This window comes from Colobus angolensis, unplaced genomic scaffold (assembly GCF_000951035.1).
Source record: "Colobus angolensis palliatus isolate OR3802 unplaced genomic scaffold, Cang.pa_1.0 Scaffold328, whole genome shotgun sequence".
In the NCBI taxonomy this organism is placed as follows: Eukaryota; Metazoa; Chordata; class Mammalia; order Primates; family Cercopithecidae; genus Colobus; species Colobus angolensis.
The window spans coordinates 1062477-1089532 of NW_012116577.1; the positions used below are offsets into that span (position 1 = coordinate 1062477).

Below are 27056 nucleotides of genomic sequence, written 5' to 3' on the forward strand. Positions count from 1 at the left end.
CATTTTTATCCTGAAGTTACCTCAATTAGTTATATTTTTAAAATGATAAGTGCAAAAATATTTTAGATTATATTCATTTACATTTTCTTAAATTACCTTTAAGATATTTTTTCTTCTCTAAAAATCTGGAATTTTTTTCTATTTGTATGCATTATACATGTCAATATAACTTTTATAGTAAAACAACTCGTTAGTTCTATGTCAAATTCCTAAAAATCATATTTATTAAACAAAGAAGCCACCGATTTCATACCTATTGTTTTACTGCTGACATCACGGAATATTGTTTTCAATGAAATAAGAGGGTGAACAGAGGAATGTTCAATTTAAAACAACAGATTTCTATCCAAGTACATTCAAGTTTAGAAAGTACATTAAGCATAGGGAATACCACAGAAAAAATATTACCTCTCTATGAAAATTTATACCCTTTTAAATTGGAACTAGCTCTTTTGGCAGACATACTCAATGACTGAGACTCTCTTTTTCATCTGTCATTAATATTCAATATATCAGAGCCTTGATAATGATAAACACCATCTACTCTGAAGAACCAACTGGAAACGACTGATTCAAATAGATTTCCTCACCATGTGTCAGTGAGTAATAGAGACCTTGGAAATTCTCCCTAAATCCAGTACTACAAGCAGTATTCTCTCCTACATTGCTTATTCTTCTACAACTCTGTTCTTTGGTGTTAAGTTAGTTAATTCATTTCCACTAAGGTAAGGTGTGACAGTTAAGGGACTCTTACCTTAATAATACTTAGTTGAAGTTTGTCAAGTCTTTACTCCTAGCTATTCAAGAGGTTTGGACTGAAGATTGTCAGTCCTGATTAAAGATAAACTTAACTGTATTCAACAAAAATAAATATATAATACAAACACAGTAGATAGGAGATTGAACAAAGATAAATCAAACTAATGTGCAAATTCTCTTCTTCCTCCCTATAATCTGGCTGAATAAAACTTAAATTACTACATATTCTCTCAGTTATTGGAATAAAAAATATATAACTATGGACTATCAAGATATGAAATGAATGTGGGAAAAACAATAATACTCCTTTATAAAGCAGTAGCAATCATTAAACAAGAACATGCTTGGATAGAAGCTCATCTAATTATCATGCACATGAGAAAATACAGTGGCAATTCAGAATCCCTAGAAATAACGAAACTAAAACATTATATAAAGTTAGAGTTACAAATTACTCTTAGACAAGAGCCTGTGTTAATACTATGGATATAGGTAAGCTGTAAGTACTTAGACATATTTAAATAGAATACATTAGTGTAGTTAAATAAAACCTAAGTGCTTGTCATTATAAATTATGAAGAGACATTTTTTAAACAGTTAGGTTAGCATGCCCGACCAAAGTATCATTTCATCATTGGCCAAACTTCCTCAAAATTCTAACCACTTGATGTCAAGCTTAAAATAGAGGCAAAGAAGATGTCAGATTTTCTGTAAATAAGTCATTTAACAAAGTTGGCAAAATAATCCCAACACAGTATTATATCCTAATTACATTTGCTAGAATTATAAAGATATACTGTAAAGAATTGCTTTTAAAGAAGTATTCCCAAACAAAAAAAAGTTGGTATTTTATATTAAAGTTTAAGGAGAATCAGATATTCTGGAATTTGTTAAATAAGAATTGTTCAAATGTTGCCTTTAATAAATCATAATTAGAGTCTAGAGACACACTCAGTGCTCTTTCCTACCTTAGGTTGCTTTTAAATGAAACACTGTTGTGATACTTGATGCAATGGTTTACAAAAAGAACGGTGGCAAGAATTTTTATCATTGTCAATGAAATAGTTAAATGTTCATACTGCAAATCTGAGTTACAGTGATCTTTAAAAGTCTGTGTCTTTATTTTAACCAATCCATTTCAAGATTTTTCTTCCCATAAACATATGTGTGTGTGTATCTACACATGGTAAGTACTTGTTTTCAGTTGTTCATAGAATATGAACATGAACAACTATGCCCAATTTAGTTGAGCACATAATTTTTCTTTATAATAATAATTAACCTAACATAAGCCAAGACTGGAAGTCGTACCTCCTGTTTCCATGTTTAGTGCTTGTTTCAAGTATTCCATTAAGAAAAAAGAGTAAATTTGGAATTGATATGGTAAAAAATTGCTTTAATTTGGCCATAAAATTAATGGTATGTTTCATCACAAACAATTCCCTTAAATAATGTTTCTGAAGCCCCTTCCTTACTCTATCAGGCCGACATATTCCTGTAAAACAATAAATTTTATTAATATTTTATATAGAAAATAAGGTGATCTTTTAAATGGGAAAACAGATTTCCACAATGACTACATTTTTAAAATATATAAAATATTAACTAGATTTTATGATTATATATTAATTGTTAACATGGTAAATATGTTTTTAAAGAATGACCAAAACCATTTTTGTAGAATAATTTATTTGCTTTAGAATACCCATAAATGACCATTTTTATACCACATAGAGTGAGGATTTACAGATCTTAGCCCTGTGAAGTTATCAGAAAAGCAATAAGTATATTTGTTTTTATATTTTTGATGTACTGTTTCAGAAATTATCACCCTTAACATAAATTATGAAATGTATTGAATACAAATGGAAAAATGGCATTTAATAAGAATTATTTGACAGTAAATCATCGGATATAAGTCTAAATTGACTACATAAAAGTAGAGTTATATTGCAAGAAGTTCAATTTTATAAGTAGGGCATGATGTCAAGATAATGTACAAATGTGATCATTACTAAGGTCTTCAATAAATACTATTATAATAGGAGAATAAAACAAAGTAAATATGAATAGCAAAAATTAGTATCTGAAATCCTAAGACTGAAAATTTTTCCAATTAATATTATCAATTAGCTATTAACTTACATTTCAAGCACTTCTCTTACTTTAGCTTCCTTTGTTAGGGAACTTTCTAAAACAATAATGCCTTGAGCATAATGTATGAAAAGGTCAATTTTTGGGCCTCTCATTTGCACAGGCCCCTTTTAAGACTAATACTTTTCTGCGTATTGTGGGTCATAATAATGAACATAATTTGTGCCATCCACATTTAAGCCTTCAGAACTTACGAAGTGGAATCATAAGGAACTATTTAATGGCCTCATCCAACTGTCTCCTTTGAATGACTATATCTTCTGTTTATGTTTAGTTCTATCATTGATTGCTTTTTGTTACTATGAATGTGATTTCCAGAGCTGACAACTCATAGTTTCTGACTTGCTTTCTACTCTGCTCTAGGCCTTATATCAATACTTTGTGCAGAAATTTTCTGACTTCTCTTTGCAATTTAAAGAACATCAGTGTTTATCTCTAAATTCTTAGCTATGTTCCTAAAGACAGTATTGCCTAATAGCAATGTCGGTATAGAATAGTTCCAGGAGAGGCTTTTATCATGCACGCCAAACAGCTCTTTAGGCACAAAGTTGAGTAGGCTTGTGTGGCTTTATATTAGCTCCGCAGGAAAGACTTCTGTGATCAATTAGTAACGTCTGCAACAGATGCACAATAAGAAAACTGAAGCACATGTGGCATGTGTTAGGTGTCATCACATTAAACTGTGTTTCCCAAACTCAAATACTCGTAACATAGGGAAATTATAAAAACACATATCTCTCCTTCCTACTCATCTACAAGATTCTGAGTCCACAGGTCTGGGCTGATATCATAAAAAACATCAGTGGTAATTGTAATCAAGGATGGGATTATATTTTGAGAAATGCTCACGTAGAATATACGAAAAAGTCTCTTGTGAGTTACTAAGTCTAGATGTTCTAAGAGTAAAATACTAACATGTTTCAGTTTTATGACACAAATTAGAATAGGATCAAATTCACCAAAAGATTATTCCACACCTGTTTGTTACTGAAAACTTGGGGGTCAATCACCTGAGAATACTCGGAGAAAGAAAAGTGCTAATCTTTACTTCTTTGACCCATGTAATTTTCCTGCAAAGGCCATGGGAAATTATAGTAAGTGGCACATGTAGGCTCCCAGGAGAGGGAGAAGAATTCCCTCATCATCTGTGGGAGAACTGAAATTGTATGCTGCTATTACCTGGGGAGTACTACCCATGGAAAGTTCTAATTATAGTTCTTTGTGATTAAATTTGTTAAAAGAATTTTTTTCTAAAAACAATTACAAAGAAATACATATATATATATATACACACACACACAAACATATGATAGAGTTCTGAATCTAGATTTTCATGGTTATGTTTCAAATTGTTTTGTTTCTTTAAAAATGTTTTTAGGGGGAGGCACAGAGGCTTATGCCTGTAATCCCAGCACTTTGGGAGGCCAAGGCAGGAGGATCACCTGAGGCTGGGAGTTTAAGACCAGCCTGACCAACATAGAGAAACCCCTTCTCTACTAAAAACACAAAATTAGCTGGGCATGGTGGCGCATGCCTGTAATCCCAGCTACTCAGGAGTCTGAGGCAGGAGAATCACTTAAACCCATGAGGCACAGGTTGCGGTGAGCAGAGATAGCGCCATTGTACTCCAGCCTGGGCAACAAGAGAGAAACCCTGTCCCCCCTCCCCCGAAAAAAAGAAAAAGAGAAATGTTTTTAGGGTATTTTATATTTAAAAATGCTCTTTCCCTCTCAAAAGTCCTTGTCAAATTCTGGTAACAGGATCTATGAATAAGTGACTTAATGAACAATTGCAGCTAACATCTGTTTTAATTATAAATGAGCATAGGAAGAGGAATTATAAGCCAAAACATGAAGCTGGCAAATTAAGTAAAAGGCTATTTGTACACTGGTCCTAGCATATTGCTAGTGTTATAATATGGGACATGAAATATCCAAGGCTAATGTTTGAAGCATGATATAAATCTAATCAGTATTATAATCTATCTTTACTTACAAATCAAAAAATGGAGAGACATGTAACATACAAGCAAATCCAATATATATTAATATGTGTTACAAAGGCAGAATTTTCATTAAGCTATTGAAGGTTAATCTTTGGGGTGTTTCATTTGCACAGGCCTCTTACAAGACTAATTTTTTATTTTAATTTTATTTTTTGTAAATAGCCCCCACCTTCAGTTGTATGATATTCTGACCTCAAAAATTTTGGATTTGATTTTCTCAGCATGTGATAGTATTCTGAAAATGGGAAGAGGCCTTGGAGATCATGTAATTTGGCATCTCTATTTTAAAGCCGAAAAATATTAAAGTCCTTTTCAATTTGGTAAATAATTATAAACAAAGAAGCTAATACAAACAGCCTACACTAACAGAAATATAGAATCTACTTAAGAGAAATTTAAGGACACTGTAGAAATTTAAGGACACTGTACTCTGTTCTGTAAGACCAAGTCGGGAAAGTTACTTTCATTTCTGTATGTAACACTACATACAACTGAAGTTAAGAAGAGGCAATCAAGCTTATAGGAAGTCAAGAAAACCTGCCACTTGAAAAGATTTTGATATTTAAACTTAAAAAGGAAGACAGAAGTAATCCCTGCCCCCATCCTAGCATTTTGGTTTCTCTTATTCTGTAGCTATTATCACCTTCTTCTAGTATCCTGCACTTTTTAATGTAAATATCATGGTAATAAGAATTTTTGTCTGTTTTGTTCACTAATATATCTCTGGAGACAAAAAGTACTCAGTACATAGTAGGTGCTCAAAAATATTTAAGTTATAAATGAATGTCTATTTTATGTCCAATCAGAGTTTTGTACAAACATAATATAAAGAACAGAAGAAATAAAATATTCAAATAAATGATAGCTGAGAAAATCCAGTAATTGAAGAAAGGTTGGAATTTAGGAAACAATGACACTCAAGGAAGATAAATAACAAGAAATCAATGCTGGGTGCGATGGCTCACTCCTGTAATCCCAGCACTTTGGGAGGCCGAGGCAGGTGGATCACAAGGTCAGGAGATCAAGACCATCCTGGCTAACACAATGAAGCCCCATCTCTACTAAAAATACAAAAGATTAGCCGGCCGTGGTGGCGGGCACCTGTGGTTCCAGCTACTCGGGAGGCTGAGGCAGGAGAATGGCGTGAATCTGGGAAGCGGAGCATGCAGTGAGCCAAGATCATGCCATTGCACTCCAGCCTGGGTGAGAGAGCAAGACTCCAACTCAAAAAAAAAAAAAAAAAAAGAAAGAAAAGAAAAGAAAAAGAAATAAAAAAAGAAATCCATGCCTAGTCTCATAGCAGAGAAACAGCAGATAATCAAAGACCAAGAAAAAAAATCCCAAATGAAGGAAAATGACAGATTATCTCCTAAAATGACTATTACACTGACAACTGATTATTTACCAGCAATACTGTAAACAAAAAGCAAGTAGAATAATATCTTTCAAATGCCAAAAACAAAATAAATTTCAATGTAAAATTCTATGTCTAACCAAACTATCTTTCAGGTAAGAGAACCTCAATTAAAAATAAGAGTTATTATTATCAAAGACTCCACTAAAGATACTTCCAAAATACATACTTTGGGAGAAAAAAAATAATCATCTCAAAATAAAAGGTCAAAATGTAAGAACTAGCGGTAAGCCAAAGAAGGGGCAATCATAAGGGTGAATCTAAACAAACACCTTTGTTTGAAAAAAACATAATATTGTCAATTTATGAGCCTAAAAAGAAAACTGAAATACCAAACATCAATAGTGTATTTAAGTCAGGACAATAACTATCTAAATGAACATGTGTCAAGATCCTTTTATGTTCAGAAGAAAAATTAAAAGAATCATCTTAATTAAAATAGCATTTTATACAAAATTGAACTTTAAATACAACTCCAAAATAAATATCAATAGGGATCTTTTTTAAAAAGTTAATAAGCCAATTCTAAAATCTTAATAGAAGAGCAATGGTGCATTAAGAGTCAAGATAATTCTGAAGATGACAAAAAACAAAGAGTATTTACCCTACCTGATCTAAGTGCAGAGCATACATTTATATTCATTAAGAAAGAGTGCTCATCGTGCAGAGATACACAAACCAGTGGAACAGAATATACAGCCCAGGACTTGACACTTCCCCACCAAATATGTGGAAATTTACTAGAGAGACAGAATTATAGATCTGTGAAGAAAGAGTAAGTTAGTCAAAAAATGAAACTGGAATAAAGTGGGTCCTTCTTTCACACATACATAAAAAAATCCATTCCATGTGGACTAATGGTTTAAATGTAAGAGATTAACTTTAAAATATTTGCAGTAATGTTATAGCACAAGATAGTGTTATATAAGGATTCTTAAGACATAAAACATATAAATTACAGGAAAAATCAGATTGCCAACTTCTAAAATTACTATAAAATAAAATGGGAAAATAATCTAAATACAAGAGGATATTTGTAACACATAAAACTGACAAAAATTAGGTGCCAAGTTATATAAGGAATGTCTACTAATCAACAGAAAATAAAAGCACAATAGAAAAAAATGTGTTCATTCTTTGTTTTATAAAAAAGATATTTTACCAAGGGAAAATACTAGTGGCCAATGAACATAGGAAAAGATCCTCAGCCTCCCTTGTAGACAAGGAAATGTAAATTAAACCTCCAGTGAAATAGTATTTTATATCCAAGGGACTGGTAACAAATTTAAAAATAAATATGACAATAGCAAAACTTGATGAGGATGTGAAGCAGACAACTACGTATATAAATTGTTACTCTACAAATCAATTTGATGTTACATGGTAAAGTTTAAAATCTGTACATCTATGACCCCAGGCATTTATTAAGAAAACCTTGCACATGTGCTCTTATAAGCATATATTCATATACCATGGTTTATAAAAGAAAAATATACAATCTGTATATATTCCAAAGTCTACTTATAGGGTAATGAGTTAGTTATAGATACTCACAGACTGAAATACTATTCAGCAATGAAAATGAGTTAACTATGTTCAGTCCATGAACATGAATAAATCTAAAAAATATGTTCACTTTTTTAAAAAGCAAGTCACAAGATAATGATGACAGTATGGTATGTAAAATACATAAAACTCAACCATAGATTGCTTAAGGGTAAATATGCATGTAGTAAAAACATAAGGAAAGTCACAGAGATACTAAAAACAAATATTTAGAATTGTGGCTAACTCTGTGGGAAAGGAAGTTTGTGGCTGGTGTGGAGCACATAAAAGTATTTGAAAGTATTGATAATGTTCTATTTTTTAACTTGAGTGGTAGCATATGTGTGTCTATTTATTAATCTTGTTCAAAAGCTATGCATTTAATATTAACTCACTTGTTTAATATAAAATATTTTATAATTTCTTAAGTAAAAATATCAGCTATGATAAAATTCATTACATCTCCCCCCCCAAATTATCCCAACAGTTAAATTTTGATTCATTTGTAGAGCATTAAAAACACATTTGATTGAATAAAATTCAATTAACATATATGTAGGAGTTCAGTCAGGGTGGTGGGAAGATTGTAAGAAAAAGTTATAGGGAAAGACGCAAACCTTCTTCGAAGGCTGGAAGGTTTTGCAAAAGCTTCAGAGGAGAAATGGCTGAAGGCAGCCAAATTCTGTTATCCAGAGCCTGAAGGCAAAGGGTAGATAACAGGGAAATGTAAAGGAACTTATCTAGATACGTTGGTTTACTTACGTCTCCAGAAACCAACCTTTGATCATTCCTGCACAGGACTGCTTTCTACTCAGGGGGTTGGCAATGTTAATTACTCACAAATTGTGTTTGCTCCAAGCCTTTGTCATTTAATCTGTACTAAATAAATGCAAGTGTAACCAGCTTATGGGGCTGCACTCTGGGTTGCACTGCACTCTCATTGGTTGTGCTAAGGGATGCAGTCCCCCTAGCCACACTGTCAGGCAAAATACCTGTGTCACAGTACTTTTGTCATCCGTTACTCAGCCAGAGTCTGTAGGACAGACTTGGCACATATATTTAAAATGTCTACTAAAAGCAATGTGTTAAACATTTTTAGGCCCAAAAGATAAAAGATACAATACCTTTTTAACATTTTAAGTTTTGTTCTCGAGTTAGTTCATATATTAAGAAGACGTGTCTGGGGAGGCAGAGCAGGATGACAAAATAGAAGGCTCCACCAATCATTCCCCCTGAAAGGACTCCAATTTAACAACTACCTTTACCAAAAACGCCTTCATAAGGACCAAAAATCAGATGACTGGCCGGGCGCGGTGGCTCAAGCCTGTAATCCCAGCACTTTGGGAGGCCGAGACGGGTGGATCACGAGGTCAGGAGATCAAGACCATCCTGGCAAACACGGCGAAACCTCGTCTCTACTAAAAAACACAAAAAACTAGCCGGGCAAGGTGGCGGGCGCCTGTAGTCCCAGCTACTCGGGAGGCTGAGGCAGGAGAATGGCCTGAACCTGGGAGGCGGAGCTTGCAGTGAGCTGAGATCCGGCCACTGCACTCCAGCCTGGGTGACAGAGCCAGCCTCCATCTCAAAAAAAAAAAAAAAAAAAAAAAATCAGATGACCACTCACAGTATCTGGTTTTAACTCCATATTGCTGAAAGAGGCACCAAAGAGGCAGGAGAAACTGCCTTTAATTGCCAGTACCACCCCTTCCCATCCCCCAGCAGCAATTCTGTGTGCCCGGGAGAGGGAGAGCACAGCATTTGTGAGGAAATGAACTCAGTGCTGCCCTTGTTATATCAGAAAGTGAAAACAAACCAAATTCAGTTGACATCTGCCCATGGAAGGAGCATTTAAACCAGCCCTAGCCAGAGGGGAATCACCAATCCCAGCAGCCAGAACTTGAGCTCCCACAGGCCTTACCATTGCAGGTGAAACTTCTCTGGGCTGAGAATAAACTTGAAAGGCAGTAGGGTCACTAGGACTGCAACTCCTAGGAGAGTCCTAGTGTTGAAATGGGCCCAGAGTCAATGGACTTTTGGGGCATGTGACCTACTGAGACACCAGCCAGGGCAGCTAAGGGAGTACTGGCATCCCCCTTCCTCTACTGCTATGGTGCATAGCTCATGGCTCCAAAAGAGACCTCTTCTATCCACATGAGGTTTGGAGAGGGAAGAGTGAAAAGAACTTTGTCTTGCATTTTGTATATCAGCTCAACCACAGTAGGCTAGGGCACCAATCAGAGTTGTGAGCGATCAGAGTTGTGAGACCTCCTTCCAGGCCCCAGTTCCCAAATGACATTTCTAGACACACCCTAGGACAGAAGGGAACCCATGGCCTTAAAGGGAAAGACCCAGTCATATCAGGATTCATCACCTGCTAACTGAAGAGTCCTTGGGCCCTGAATAACCAGCAGCAATACCCCGGTATTATATTGAAGGCCTTAGGTAAAACTCTGAGACTTGCTGGCCTCAGGTGAGACTCAGCACATTCCCAGTTGTGGTGACTATGGGGCGAGACAAAAAAGCAGAGGGAAAGTAAAGGTAACTTTGTCTTATACCTTAGGTACCAGCTTGGCCACTATGTGGGTAGAGCACCAAGCAGGCTCTTAAGGTACCAATTTCAGGATTTGGCTCTTGGATGGCATTTCTGGACCATTCAACTTGGAAAAAAAGAAGTCAAATTATTCTTGTTTGCATATGATATAATGTTATGTTTGCAAAAACAAAGACTCCATCAAAAAACTATTCAAACTGATAAATTCAGTAAAGTCACAGGATACAAAATCAACATAAAAAATCAGTAGCATTTCTGTATGACAGCAGCAGTGAACAATCTGAAGAATAAATCAAAAGAGTAATCCCATTTATAATATCTACAAATAAAACAAAATACCTAAGAAGTAACTTAAGCGAACAAGTGAAAGATCGCTACAATAAAAGCTATAAAACACTGATGAAAAGAAATTGAATAGGAAACAAAAAATGGAAAGATATTACATATTAATGGATTGGAAAAATGAATATTGCTCAAATGTCCATACTACCCAAAGCAATCTACAGATCCAATGCAGTCCCTATCAAAATACCAATGGCATTCATCACAGATAGAAAACACAATCCTAAAGTTTGTATGGAACCACAAAAGACCCAGAAAAGTCAAAGCTATCCTAAGCAAAAAGAACAAATTGGAGGAAATCACATTACCTGACTTCACGCTATACTACAGAACTATAGTAACCAAACAGCATGCTACTGGCATAAAAACAGACACATAGATCAATAGAACAGAAGATAGAACCCAGAAACAAATCCACACACCTACAGTGAACTCATTTTCAACAAAGGTGCCAAGAACATACACCGGGGAAAAGACAGTCCCTTCAATAAACGGTGTGGAAAAACTGGATATCTATATGCAGAAGAATAAAACTAGATCCCTATCTCTCACCAATACAAAAATACAAATCAAAATGGATTAAAGACATAAATATAAGACTTCAAATTCTCAATCTTCTATAAGAAATCATTGGGGAAATTTTCTAGGACATTGGTCTGGGCAAAAATCTATTGAGTAATACCTCCCAATCACAAGCAACCAAAGCAAAAATGGACAAATGGGATCATATCAAACTAAAAACTTCTGCACAGCAAAGAAAATAATCAATAAAGTGAAAAGACAACCTACAGAATGAGAGAAAATATTTGCAAACTACTCATCTGACAAGGAATTAATAACCAGAATATATAAGGAGCTCAAACGACTCTATAGGAAAAAAATCTAATAATCTGATTAAAAATGGGCAAAATATTTAAATAGACATTTCTCAGAAGAAGATACGCAAATGACAAACAGGCATATGAAAAAGTGCTCAACATCACTGATCATCAGAGAAATGCAAATCAAAACTACAATGAGATATCATCTCACCCCAATTAAAATAACTTATATCCAAAGACAGGCAACAACAAATGCTGGCAAAGATGTGGAGAAAATGAATATTCTGGAGAAAAGGGAATCCTTGTACACTCCTGGAAGTGTAAATTCATATAATAACTAGGAGAACAGTTCTGTGGTTCCTCAAAAAAACTAAAAATAGAGCTACAATATGATCTGGCAATCCCACTGCTGGGTATATACACAAAAGAAAGGAAATCAGTGTATCGAAAAGATACCTGCACTCCCATGTTGGTTGCAGCACTGTTCACAATAGCCAAGACTTGGAAGCAACCTAAGCATCCATCAAGAGATGAATCCATAAAGAAAATGTGGTACATTTAAAAATGTTAAGTGAAATAAGCGAAGCACAGAAAGACAAACACCACATGTTCTCATTTACAAGTGGGAGCTGAACAGTGAGAACACATGGACACAGGGAGGGGAATAATACACACTGGGGCCTGTCGGGGAAGCCAGGTGGGTGGAGGGAGAGCATTAGGAAAAATAGCTAATGCATGCTGGGCTTAATACCTAGACAATGAGTTGATAGGTGCAGCAAACCACCATGGTCCACGTTTACCTGTGTAACAAACCTGCATATCCTGCACATGTACCCTGGAACTTAAAACGAAAATTAAAATTAATTAAAAAAATCAAAACAATTGAATTCATCGAGATAGAATAGAAGGATGGTTACCAGAAGCTGGAAAGGATAGCAGAGGAGGTGGTGGATGGGGATGGTTAATGGCTAAAATAAAAAGTTAGAAAGAATTAATAAGATCTAGTATTTGGTAGCACAACAGGGTGACTATAGTAAATAATAATTTAATTGTACATTTTAAAATAACTAAAAGAGTATAACTGAATTGTTTGTAACACAAAGGATAAATACTTGAGGGAGTAGATATTCCATCTTCCATGATACGATTATGCATTGCATCCCTGTATCAAAACATCTCATGTGTCCCATAGATATAAACACCTATTATGTACCCAGAAAAATTAAACATAAAAAAAGATTTGCAGAGCTCATATTCCAAGAGCTTTTAGAAATCACTGTTTTGAGAGTGCTTTTATATAAATGAGGATATATTGATTAAAAATAACATAGCTCCTTATAATGTATTATATAGGTGTATATTATACATATGGCATATATCCCCCTCTATTTTAATGTCTCTATTTCACTAATAGATTTAGGTATAATTTTATTGTCTTTTCAGATAACTCATTTCTAATAACAGAATTTTTTACGTCAGTAATGTCTTACATGTTGAGGTTAATTGTTTGATATTCAGTGTTCATCATTTGTTTGCTTTAAAAAGACTGATTTAAAACTTGAACCAACATATTTGAAATAATTAAGAGACCACAGCCCACAATCAGAAGACATACTTTAGAAAATGCTTCTTATTTGTCCTCCAAGAAATTTACAAATATGTCCCCATAAAAGAGCTCCATAAAGGACTTCACTTCCAAATATCAAGGGCATTGAACGGGATACTGCCACATTACCAGAACCCTAAAGCATTGTTTACAAGGAATTTTGACACCCAAGTTAAAAAATGACACACAAGCAACTTTTCCCACAAAACTATTCTAAAAAATGTTAAATTGTATTTGGTAATTCAGTTGTAGAAATCTGTTTTAATTTTTCTTAATAGAAGCATAACAAAGGTCATAAAAACACTCATTTTAATTTACAGATGGCAAATATTCATTTCAGTCACCAATTATTCAACCACAATGAACTTCTGGAAAAGCAAAGAGGTTAACAAACTGAATCTATTTTCATCAAATTATCTAAAATCAACCAAACTTAAAGACAATTTCATATGCATGCCCAAAGGCCAACACAAGTTTATAATTCATTGGGAATAAAAGAAGTCCTGTTTTTTTTTAAATTCTTCCTGATTTTTAAGAAATCTGAAGGAATTCAATTTTTATAAAGTCAGCATAGTTTCAAATAGCATTAACATTGATGTGGTAAATTATAGATGGCATTTAATAAAATGTATATTTAGAAGACAAAACAGCAATTTAGACAGAATGACTTCTTAAAATGTGTGTCAAATAGAAGATTAGAAAAAAAGTTTTTAGTAAGAATAATCAGAAGTAAAAACATTGTAACTTTATTTTTAACTAAAGTATTTTAAGTTCTTTCTTCCAACAAAAATTGAGTGCCTAATTCAATCATTTCTAGAACTGTTTCTTTTAATATGTAGAGAGAATATATGTATGAACCCGTATATATATTTATATATGTACATATATGTAAAACCAGATATAAATATTAATCCTCGATTTTGTATATTACATTGTAGACATTTGATTAAAAATTGTAATGTAGGTATTAGAAACAATGCAGATAGCTAATCATAATATGGTATGGATGCACTATATTAGTAATTAGATTTAGTCTAATTACACATTAAAATGCCATTATTATAGGCTCAATTTTATTTTTGAAGTATGTTATTAAAGCAGAGGTTTTACCTTTAGTAGGACGAAGACATAAAACTTTCGTAAGTGACTAAGTGTACAGGGATATTTAACTAACTAAAGGAGTAACTTATTTTTAAGCCTGATGCTAGGACCCATGATACATCCATATACAAATCACTAATCACACACTATTCATATATATTTAATACTGCAGAACTTCTGGAATCTCTTTGTTTGTTTGTTTGTTTGGAGACGGTCTCATTCTGTTGCCTAGGCTGCAGTGCAGCGGCATGATCGCTGCTCACTGCAGCTTTGACCTTGGGGCTCAAGCTATTCTCCCAGCTAGTTTCTTTGTTGCTGAGACTACAGGTACTGCCACCATGTCCGGCTAAATTTTTTATTTTTGTTTTTGTAGAGAGAGGGGTCTTGCTCTGTTGCCCAGGATGGTCTCAAATTCCTGGGCTCAACTGATTCTTCTACTTCAGCCTCCCAAAGTGTTGAGGTTACAGGCATGAGCTACTACATCTGGCCTTGATCTTTACTTGTTAATTATTTGCTGCTTAAGAGAGAATCACTTTTACTTATTCAAGTGATGTCAATGTATTTCTTCAGATATTTTATATAACCATTGTTAATTAATGAGGTTTTAAGTATTGCACTTGTTAATAATATGCAGAAAATAAGAGAAGGAATTGGAGCTATTATTCCCATAAATGGAGAGAATAAGAAAAATAATTTTAGAAAAAGTTGATCAATTTTAAATGAAATTCACATCCATGCTTTCTAAATATATGTTAAAATAAACCAAATAGTATTTGTGGAGGAACATGAATCTGATAAAAATTTCCATGCCAAATAAATATTTCTCATTATATCGAAGTATAAATCTTCAGTCTTAGAACTGAAAGACTTTGTTATTTATTATCTAGCTATGAATATATGTTAATTTTGAAACATCTACAACAACAAAAAGAAGGAAGAATAGTACTCAAAGTTATTAGTTTGCTAGAACTGATTTAAGGCAGGCTTTTGATATCAGATTGATTCTTTCATATTTGTTACTGTATTATCCACATAGGATCTTACTAGGAGACCAAGTTACTCTGCCATAATGCCAGCTTGTAAATATTTGACATTGAGTCTCGCAGAAACTCTCTAAGGACAGTGAACAAATACCATAAGCAGTATTGCATTTGAGACAAAAGGGAATTAATTGAGAGTGACACCCATAGATACCACTGGCTGCTAAGAAGGATACGATCAGTGCCAGGAAACAGCACTGCACCTTTTATCATTTCTCCCATGATGCACCCTACTGACCACATGTCAACTGAAAACAAAAATGAAATGAAGATAAACAAGAACACAGGAATAGAACAACAAATAAATGAAAACACTGGGCTACTCATGCCATAGAGCAATAGTCTGACTTTTCACTGACTGGATGAGAGGCCAGTGGCATGATCATTAGTATTTTAAATGGTGGAAAGGGGAGAATATAGGCTGTCAAGGCCCTTTTCTGTCATATGACTGAAATAATGACGCTACCCAATGCTACCTAATGTAGAATAATATTACTTTGCAATTATAACTCAATGATTAATTTAGGTTTTGATTTAAAAGGTCTAATTTGCATTCATCTACTAGAATCCTACTGATTTTTATCATAAATTATTCCAGATAGTGTTAATATGCAGATCAGTTTCTTTTTTACTCTTGTATACATATTTGAAAAAAGAAAAAAGCTGAGCTGCCAGCAACCTCAAAAGAGTTTCTTTTATAAAACACATTTACCCTTATTTATAAATATAAATGCAGTTCCAGAAGTGAAAAGCCAGTTTAAGAATGAATGTTTCAGAATATGTTGTCTTAGTTTCTTTGACTCCCATCAAAGGAGCATGTTTCTCAGCAGGAAGCCTTATCTTATTCTTATAAACACGGTTGCCTTATAATGATAAGAAACGCTGGCTTTCAAAATGGGATGGTTCAATGTGAAATAAACAACATGACTAAAGAGCTGATACTTCTTCTGAGACTGTAAATCAAAAGAAACCTGGAATTCAAGGTGAAATTATAATGGTCTCTCTGTTATTGCCAGGTATCATCCAGAACTTAAAACCAGGAAGCCAGGACAGAGTGCACACAGGGAGGGGCAAAATGGGGAAGGGTGAAGCAAGAAAATGAAATCTCGCTCTTGAACTATACTTGGTTACTCACTTGTTCTACTTAAAAGTCAGAAAGAGAGGGCATTCTTGTAGGGGGGAAAATAAACAAGAAGAATTAGGGATGCTGAGGGGGAGCAAATAGGGAAAGGCATTAAGATAGCAGCACGATATAATTTTGCTCCACTTACTTTTCAAATTACATCTTGTAATTTGGCAGTGACCTTAAAGAGATCCTCATGAGATTCATTCCAATGTGAAAATCTCACTCGGGTTAAACTCAAAGTTTCCATTGTTTGATTTAACACCTAAACAAAGTGATCACTGCAAAGAAATGGTTATGGCTTTGAAGGTGATAAGCATACCCAAAGAAGCAAATATGTTTTGCTTCCAGTTTAGGAAAGCAACTGACATGCAGAAATATCAGGGAAAGATAGAGCAAACAGTTGTGCATCCCTTTATTATTAACGTGTTTGTCATTTCAAGTAATATCTGTCTCACAACAGGTTGGTATTGAGAAATCTTTGATTAAAGAAAAAAAGCTGAAAACATATTTATTTTTAAATTCCAAGTATTTCCTATCATACTGTCCGAAGAGACCAGTTTGACTAAATTGCTATTTATGGTATATCTATATTTTATAGATATTGTGGAAAAGATATACAAAAAATATTGAGATCAAAAAACTCAATATGTGGTGTTTTCTCTTGCCTGTCTCCATTCAAACGTTTAGAAAAAATGGTTTCTGCCATTAACCTGTCTGGGATATAGGAAACATCTATTTCTATTTCTTATTTAGTATAAAATAGTTTTTTACAATATCTCTGGCAGATATATTCATCTTTTTCTGCTAGAGAACCAACTCTATTATTTTCCAACTATGTGACCTTGGCCAGGTTACTTCTCTCTAAACCTCAATTTTATCCTCTAAAATATTGATGATAAGCTGTATTTATTATGCAGAGTTTTATAAAAGACTTGGAAAAGTTATGTCTGGTAAAGATCTCTGCACAATTGCCTGATACATAGCAAGCCCCCAATAAATATTATTTATGTATCAAATCACCTATTAAATAATATATTAAAATTATATTTGGGAATTAAATATCTTTGGGAAAGGTTTATTTTAAATTTACATAATTATATTATATATTTCCATCTATAATAAAGAAATCTCTCCAATGGAGGAAACACCACTCACTAGGCAATCTATTTTATTGTTGAAACCACTTAGAAAGGCATCCTACATATTGAATCACATTGACCCTATGGAACTTCTCTTCACTAGGTAAACAGGAATTGTCATGCTTCTTCATCCAAATAATAACCTTAAAATATGTAACTATAACCTGTAATCCCTAACCATTCCTCCATTCCTCTCCTAAAACTGGCCAATTTTATCTTTCGGGCTAAAATCCCTTGATTTTTTTTTTTTTTTCTGTTCTTCACATGCCTTTAAACAACAGCAACAACAATAACAACAGATGGCCTGCCTGAAATTCTAGTCTCTATGTTGTTTTAGCTCCAATTGGTTCTATATAGTTGTTAATTTTATTTATTTATTTATTTATTTTTGAGCCAGAGTCTGCCTCTGTCGCCAGACTGGAGTTCAGTGGCAAGGTCTTGGCTCACTGCAACCTCTGCCTCCTGGGTTCAAGCGATTCTCCTGCCTCAGCCTCCTAAGTAACTGGGATTACAGGCACATGCTGCCATGCCCAGTTAATTTTTGTATTTTTAGTAGAGACAGGTTTTCACCATGTTAGCCAGGATGGTCTCAAGCTCCTGACCTTGTGATCCACCCACCTCAGCCTCCCAAAGTACTGGGATTACAGGCATGGGCCACCGCACCCGGCCCAGTTGTTGATTTAATAACTGGTATTAATAACTGGTATATCTCACAGTTCTCTTTTTGGTGTGGTGGATCTGGGAGATATTCCAATGTAAAAGAACATTTATTTAAAATATATCTTCACGGGCAAAACTCAAAATAGATTTAATAGATCACAAAACTTTTGCATAAAAATAATGCAGAGATATAGGCTCTAGATCTGAAATTCTGATGTACATATTGAATTTCATTTTCTTTATTTTAATATATCTTTCTGGGTGATAATATCCTGGAAATCTTTCTAATTCCCATTTTAACTTTACTCACCATTCACTATTCCTAGAGAATATTTACATCTATGTTACCAAAGTGTTAAGCCTTATGCCTAGAAATGATAAGCTCTGTTATCTTGAATTAAAAAGATTGAATATATGCACATAAATTTATATAGATTTTTATGTACCCAAGACAGGATTATGGCTCAAGATAAACTCACTGTACCAAACTTCATGCATTTGCCATCCCCACTAACAGAAAATATATAATAGAAGAATTTGATACCAACTCTTATTGAACAGGAAGATGGTAGTGGTAAGTCTTCCCTCTACTAATATCTCTATATTAGGATACATAAACATACTAATACAATATGTATTTGAATATATTAGTGATATATATATATTGCTAATCAAGTTAAGAATAGATTATTTTATGATATTGTCAGGTATTACAATGAGTAGGGACTGTGCATAGACCTTAGATGTAATTAGCAAATTCAATCACTGTTGGAAAGTGGATTTTTATCTTTTCTGAGACAATCTGATACAGCATTTGGGTCTCTATAAGAGTTCTGTACACTAATGCTGCCAAGGTAGAATTCTGGTGGCTTTTAAAATTCTGATTCATCACATTCTTCCATCATCATTCTATCATTCCCAGAGGCAGAAGGCAGATTCACTTGCAATTGTAACCCTCAGATGCTGAGTCACTTTCCTCAGAAGAAATGTTGAGTAAGTTTTGGTGTTACTAAAATATGGTTAATTTTCAGAGTGAGGACCTCTGAAAATCTCATGTCATATTATTTGTCAGAAATTAGCTTATACTAAATTATCTTTTTGCTACTTCTAACCAAGAGACAGAAATGATATAATGTAAGCCCTGGAAGCTAAATCTAAATAAATAAAGAACTATATTGCTACTTCCATACTCCGTCTAATAGCTTAGATCATGATCCACGATTAAATAATTTTTGGACTATGTGAGCTTCTATCCTGGAGAATGTTTCCTCTCTAGGGGATTATGTAACTTTATGTAACTCTTCTGTCACAGTTTCTGAGACTTCTCCTTAATACACCTAAGTATATTTTCATTTAGTGTAGAATTTAGACAAATTTTCTTTCAATGAATGACTCAACACACAAGAGTATGAAGAATTAATATAGTTTTCTAAAATCAGAACATTTCTTTGAAAAGTATTTGTTATAATTTTATAAAAATTATAAGTTATAAATCTATCAGTTATAAAATTAGAATACTTCTTTTAAAATTAGTTAACTAAGTCTTAAAGTTAGTTATTTAACAAAAGGACCTTGTATTAAACTTCAGTTCAAAGATAGAATTCTAAAAGACTACTGACATACATAAACTAAGAATGCACATATTTTGCACATGTGAATCTAAGTAAGAAAAATAAGCAACAATTCACAAAACTTATTGCTAAATATTGTAATGCCAGGAAATCAGAAAAAGACTTTCTCCTTGATTCTACCTATTAAACTTGCTTTTATTTCTTTACAACCTCGGAATCTCCAGCTTCCATTCTGGTGAATCCTGTCTTGAATTTTCATAAAATAATAATAAAAGAGAAGAGCAGCAGGCACACTAGTGGTAAAAATGTATTCTTTTAAACAAATTCAAATAAATAATAATTTTACTTTTAAATATATATTTATAATTACGTGCAATTTATTTAGAGATGTGAAAGAATGCCTACTAAATTTTTTCATCCTAACTTTATTTAAAGCCATAAATTGTATATTGTTTGAAATAACCCTGTATTGTCTTAATTCTAAGAAACAGAGTTAGACTGTATAGTAAGTTGTTAGTTGCAAAAGTTTATTAGGAATTAAGCACTATCATTTCAAAGAGGTAAGAAGAATTTTAAAATATCTCTGTGCTAGATGGATATAACAATCTGTAACCACAAATTTTTGTTCATTTTACTTTGATCCTTCCTAATGTTCATATTCAAACTTTAAAAAGATATAGCATTCAGTTAATTTGAGGATGTTTTTCTTATTTCTTCAAATATATTTTTGGAAAACCATTTACCTGTTCCTTAATAACTTGGCTCCCTGGCAAGGTTATGTGTATATCTCTTTCATTCTAATTGCAATTTCTTGTTCTTCAGAGGGAAAGGCAAGAGGAGCTATTTTAGCAGTTCAGCTGTTAGCTTTGGATATAATATACTTGAGGTCTAGAATTTTCAAATGTGTGCAGTGTGCCTGTCTTTAACTTTATATCCAGAGAACATTGGCCAAGAACTTAGATAAAGGAACATCACAGGGTTTGCTCAAAGAAGGTGCTACCGTTTGAAGTAGAATGGAAAAAATAAGGTTGAAGAATGTATCTAAAAGAAGCAGGTTTGAGGAAAGGACTCAAGAAAATTATACTGGGACTATAGGAGTCTTTGATAATCAACAAGGTGGCATGCCCTGGTTGGGGTTTGGGATGGTAGAGGCAGTGAACGACTGGATAGTTCTTAGAAAAAAACTTCAAAGGAAGCATTGTAAAACTGCTTTCCTGTAAATTTTATTGAAAGGAACAAAACCTGAGTGAAGCTAAAGTCATTGATTTCTTTTATCTGTTCTTTGGACTACATTAAAAAAATTGACTTGGCATATTTACTACTCTCTAACTTGAATGTCAGCATGGGTTTAAGAATGTTTAGTAATACATTTAAATATGAATGTACATTATAATGTTGTTCAAATAAACTATACTGTAAAAATATATGCCATGAAATGTTTTAATCATAAAACTATAGTGAAAATTAAGTGTATGATAGTGTATGTATAACTAAGAAACACTGTACACAAGAAAAATAAGTATTAAGAAGTGATCCTCTGGATATTAAAATAATTAGCAAACAGGTAGAAAAGCAAATATGTATTGTTTATTTTGTTCAATTTTGTTTATTTTGCCAACATTCTAATTTAGCAACCAAGACAATTCCCTGTGATATCATCTAGATCATATCAACCACCAAGAAACCCCTATAATGTTTCTCAAAATGCAAAGATAGTTTGAATGTGGGAAAGTAGTTAAACTTCAGTCATCAATGACAATTTCATGAGATTCTCTGATTCATCAAGACATTTTAACTATTTTTGCTTAGGGTTCAAGTTTAAAAGTTCTGTGAAGAGAGAAGAAAAATGTTGATTATTATGATAGCATTTTCACATCATTTTTCAGCCTCAAAGTAATTTAATATAAATTACTCTGAATAATTCCAGGTGAAAGACATGAGATCTTCTGATTGTTTTTTGAAATTTCTACAGAATCTTGGAAGAGATCGAGGTATCAATTAGCATATACTTAGCTTTGCTATTTCTTCTAATAAATGTTAGAGTAAGCATTTCAGTATGCTTAAAACTGTGTAATTCTTCTGCCGATAAATAACTTGAATCAGCCCTCAGCCTTGTGCCTGATAGTCACAGTCTGAGAGGTTATCTGACTGCTCAGTTATTGCTAGGAAGCCCTGTGCATAAAATGATAATAATTTCATTTAAAGATTAATAAAACAATTCCACTCCAAATTGACAAAGCACATTGTTTAACTGAAATTTCTATAGGTTTATTTTTTAAATATAACCATAACTTTAAACATTAAGTTATAATTTTAATTATAGGTAAAAGGGGCTAATAAATCCAAATGGAAACATTTTCAAAAAGGAAACATTTTTTTCTAATCTATTTCATTGGAAAATATCTACTCATTTTTCAGTAAAATTTAACTTAAGCAAAAGGCTTTCCATTGTAGATGTCTTTATGCAATTTTTTTTAACTTCTAGGTCCACTTGCAGGGTCATTATCACATATGGCACTAGGCTATTAAAGACTGCTGTACTATGTAATCATCATCTTGAGATAAATAAATACAGACATTATATAATGAATGCAAACCTTTATTATAATCTACATTATTTGTATTAGAGATTATTTTAATGTCTAGGTTCATACATATCAAGGATATAAATGCTATGTATTAATTTTCACACAAATAATTTCAGCTCCAAAAATTTTTCTAAAACAAACTAGGATAAAAAGCAGAGTGGGGGGCGGCTTCCAAGAGAAAAATTTTTAAAAGAAAACAGAATTATCAATATGGTGCTATTTTTTGTTTGTTTTTCTGAAGGGTTAGATTGAGTTTAAAACTTTTTACTTTTTTTCTTTTTTATTGGCTTTTAAATTTAATACTGTAAAAATAGAAGAAAAGCAATCCTCATAAACGCCTGAAGAGCTAAACAAGATCTCAGAGGACAACCTCGCTATGTGAAATCAAGTGACATGTAACAAAATGTCACATGAAAATGAGAAATCCTGTGGCTTTTTGCCTTCCACTGCCAAGTACATTAAAGAGATATGGCCGTGCAATTCACTCTGAGTATTGATTGAGAGGTTCCTTCTTTGTCTAAAATGTATTATACACCAAAGACAAAAGCATGAAGAGAGTAATTCCTACTTTTGAATAAAGTCAGCACATTTAAATATGAATGTGCATTATAATTTGTTCAAATAAACTATATTAGGCATATAATTAATCCCCAAACTATAGATAAGTAATTTAAAGTGAAATAAATTTTCCTAAGTAGCCATATAAAATCTAATGGTGAAAATAATACTTCACACTAAATATACGAAAGGAACATGGAGCAAACAGAGATTCAAGACCTTGAGATTGGTTATAAATAAATGGTTGCCATGCAGTTTTCTTATCTTCTGGACCAGCACTGTCTAATAGAAAAATGACAGTCACAAATGCCAATCATATATGTAGTATTAAGTTTAATGTCCACATTCAAAAGAATAAAAAACAGGTGAGTTTAATTTTAACAACGTATATCTTTAACCCAATATATTCATAATGCTATCACCTCAACATAATCTATATAAGATTATTAATAATACATTTTATATGCTTTTAAAAATATCTTCAAAATCTGGTATGCATTTTACATATAAAACACATTTTAATTTAGACTAGTTATAATTTCAAGTGTGAAGAACCACACGTGGCTAGTGGCTACCAACTAGGCAGTGTAGTTCTAGAATATGTCATTACTCTTACATTACTAGTGGAATTTAGAGACTATCTCATTAATATCCAGCAGAATGAATAAATGTCTACCTAAATACAAGCTTATTATGGTGTCCACTTCTTGTTGAGTCTTTTTTTTGTTTGTTTTTGGTTTTTGCTGTTGGACTTTTTAAACACCTAAATAAAAAAATCATAACCTTTCTTACATAATAAAAGGATTCCTTAATAAAATTTTCTTATCAATCCAATAGAACGGTTAATAGAGTTATGGGTCACATGGTTATTGCCAATTTCCAAAACATCCATATGTAATAAACATACTAAATTCAATCCTCTATTATAGTTGTTAAAGTTGTCAATTGTGGTTGTACTTAGATTTGCACTAGTATTTGTAGTAAGGTACTTTTGTATTTTTAAAAGTATATTCTACTATTATATGTAAACTTTATTGTCTATATATTACAAACACAAATCTGCACCTTTACTAGAGAGTTAACATACAGCCATTTAAGAAATGTATCAGTTCATTTGATAATTCCAAATCATAGATATCTCTACAGGAAAATTTCTGATGGACTCTATTGCAGGACTCAATAGTAGAACTTAAATCAAAATTGCTTTGTGAAATTATAAATTTAATTGGGAAAACAAATATGTATGTCTATGTCACATCTCCAAGTCAGGTGAGGGAAGTCTACATTAAACTCACCTGACCACCAGCAACTTGAACAATAATTACAGTTTTTAAATGCAGAAGTTCATGTTTTGAGGAAGATATGATATATTGACCTGTTAAAGACTTGATTTAGTGTCAAGAGTAGTTTAAATCAATGAAGCCATAGACAGAAGCTTAGAATGTCAGCAAGGAGAGCAATTACTATGCTTAAATATTGTAGAAGCACAAAACAGTTTTAGAAAGGAGATGGAAAATGACTCGCAAATAGTGACTTATTTTTCTAGTTATAAAGGTAAATATATTTTAATCATTTGGGATCTGGTGGCCTCTGTTATTAAAGGAAAATAGCATTACTATTTTTAGTTGCAGGCAAGAAAGTAATTTTAGAAGAAAAAAGCCTATTGAAATTTAATGAAAAGAAATCATTGTGGTAGGTAGTCTTCGGTACTGGTCAGATTATAGAAATCATCACTTTTTTATTACAATAACACCACTTACCCAACTTTTTGCTTCTATCTTTACTCTCCTGGTAAAATCATTATGTGTTTAAAAGGGAGAGAGAACAAAACAGGTAAAGCTGTAGCAAAAGGTACAAGGATACAGTCCCTTCCTGGAAAGAGGATTTTGTGGCGAACCATTTCTCCCATAATGCATCCCACAGACCATATATCCACTAGAACAGGAGAGAGAGGGTAGTGAAGAAAAGGGAGGAAAGTAAAGTTAACTAAGATGATTGACTTCTGAAGGAGGAGGAAAAAGAACAGTTTGATTAAAAGTACAATTTTCACCTCCCACCAAAAGTTGGCCAAAAGGTGAATTAAAACCAGCACTATGCTATTACAATAACAGTGTCTAGTATTAGAACTCAAATTAATGTTTAAAAAACCATTACTTTGTGGATTCTGGACATTGCCTGTCAGTAGTGCCACAAAGTGGTGACATTGGTGACAGAGAAAAGCAATAGCTAAACCAAAAGTATCTCCATGGCAGGTGACAGCTAAAAGCCACCAAAGGATTTTCTGTGTCATTTTCTGGATGCAGAGAAAACAATATTAACTTGTAGAGGTGGCTATTTTCACTTTCTCTTCTATTTAGTTACAGAGAATAGGGCAACAAGAGACCACCTTTTTTTCAGGGGGCTGGGGGGAGGGACAAAACAAGATAAATTCAACCAAATCCAAGAAACCAGGAAGTAACTGGAACCATGGTTTAGAGGCAAAAGAATTGGAATTCCTGGTATTTGGGACTTAGCTTTTCCTTCAGAAGTTTATTCTTGTAAATAAACATCAGTTTTAGTTTCCATTTGAAATATTTCAAGAAAAAGGACATATGATGAATTAGCACATGTATAAAGGAGTCATCTGGAAGGAAAGTGAAAAAAGTATTAAATGTGTTAAAAATTGTTACGTACATATATTTATTTCCAAATTGTCAAACTTGTTAGGAAAACATGCTTTGCCTTCTCTTACCAATCTTTACCCCTTTCCAACTTGTTTTTTATTATGGACAAAGGGAACTTTTGGGCAGAATCATTTGGCCGAATTGTTCCGTGGGGAAGGAAGGCAGGGCTAGGTGCAGGGGAGAGCAGGGCATGCCTGATGTGGGAGCAAGCAGGTTTTTCTGCATGATAACCTTCCACCCGTTGGTGGGAGGGCAGCACCAGGGTGCCAGGCAGGCCTCCTCCATGGACTTAGAGAAGTCGAAAACCTAAGGCAGCAACTTGCAATTCTTTCTAGTGAGGAAAGGGAAAGGGATTTTAATACCAGCTATTTGCAGTGCAAAGATCTGAAAAGCCCGAATAGGCCAATTCAGACCCCCCTCCCCCCAGTTTCCTGTACATTCTTGATTCTTGACTTGTTTCTCCTTTGACTTTTTAAAAATAACTTGTGAAGAAAGTATAAACATGTCCTCTTTTCTAAATGAATTAGATGTGGTATTGCCTAGTGAGGAGGACTAGATTCATCTCTTCTGAGTCAAAAGGTGCCAGAACTCTGACATTGCCCACCAGGGTGAACCTGACCTTCGTAAGAGGTGACTTTTTAACTTCCTCTGTATAAATGCATACATACATTATCTGTCTTCTAATCTAAGAGTATACAAAGAAGTTTCTGCAAACTTCAGTGGCCAGGGAATTTTCACAAAAGTACCCTGTAGCACCTGAACATAAAAATACACTGATTATTTTTATAGAACTTATTAAAATAGACTGCTAAAACTAAATAGAATAGAATATAAAATAAATATTTAAGATACATTGAATACATATACAATCCTAATTTAGAACTATTTTAATTCCTAAGTATATTGAATATATTTTTCAATGTGGTGCATTATTTGTAAGATATAGTCTCATCAAAATAATACATTGCAATGCTTTCTAATAGATATTTAATAAATCCTTAGTTTTAATCAACAACACTCAATTGTAATACATTTTTAAGATTCCTTCCACAGCCTTCATTTTAAAGTGTTCATGAATATTAGATTTTCTTTAGGAAAGCAGTAGTGTCAAATTTGACATTTTCCTTTTTTACGATTTTTGGAATATATAAGAATTTATTAGGCAATTGCTACTCTAAATATTTCTCACAGAGCAACTTAAATTATTACAGAAATTCTTATGCAATTTAAATAATTTGGATTATTTCAAAGTTGTCCGTGAAGATTTTCACTCCCAGGATTTGTGTCAAATTTTTGCTTGCCTTTTTCTAGAAATACAACCGTCAGTCTGAGATAAAAGCCAAATGGCTAAACGTGGTAGATTCCTTCCTGCTTTCACACTCAGGCTCAGCTGAGCTGCAACCCAAATAGCAA

General features: G+C 33.3%; 1 protein-coding gene across 6 annotated transcripts in view; it reads right to left on the bottom strand.

Annotated features, from left to right (window-relative positions):
• The window catches only part of MAPK10 (mitogen-activated protein kinase 10), a 344777-nt gene that overhangs the window by 56362 nt on the left and 261359 nt on the right, over positions 1 to 27056 (bottom strand). For 5 of the 6 annotated variants that reach the window (XM_011951788.1, XM_011951784.1, XM_011951785.1 and 2 more), the window contains one exon: positions 24844 to 24915. In XM_011951788.1, the coding sequence (XP_011807178.1) occupies positions 24844 to 24915 (72 nt within the window). Of the gene's footprint in view, positions 1 to 15514; positions 15587 to 24843; positions 24916 to 27056 lie in introns of all 6 variants that reach the window. The other variant, XM_011951782.1, reaches the window with a different exon arrangement.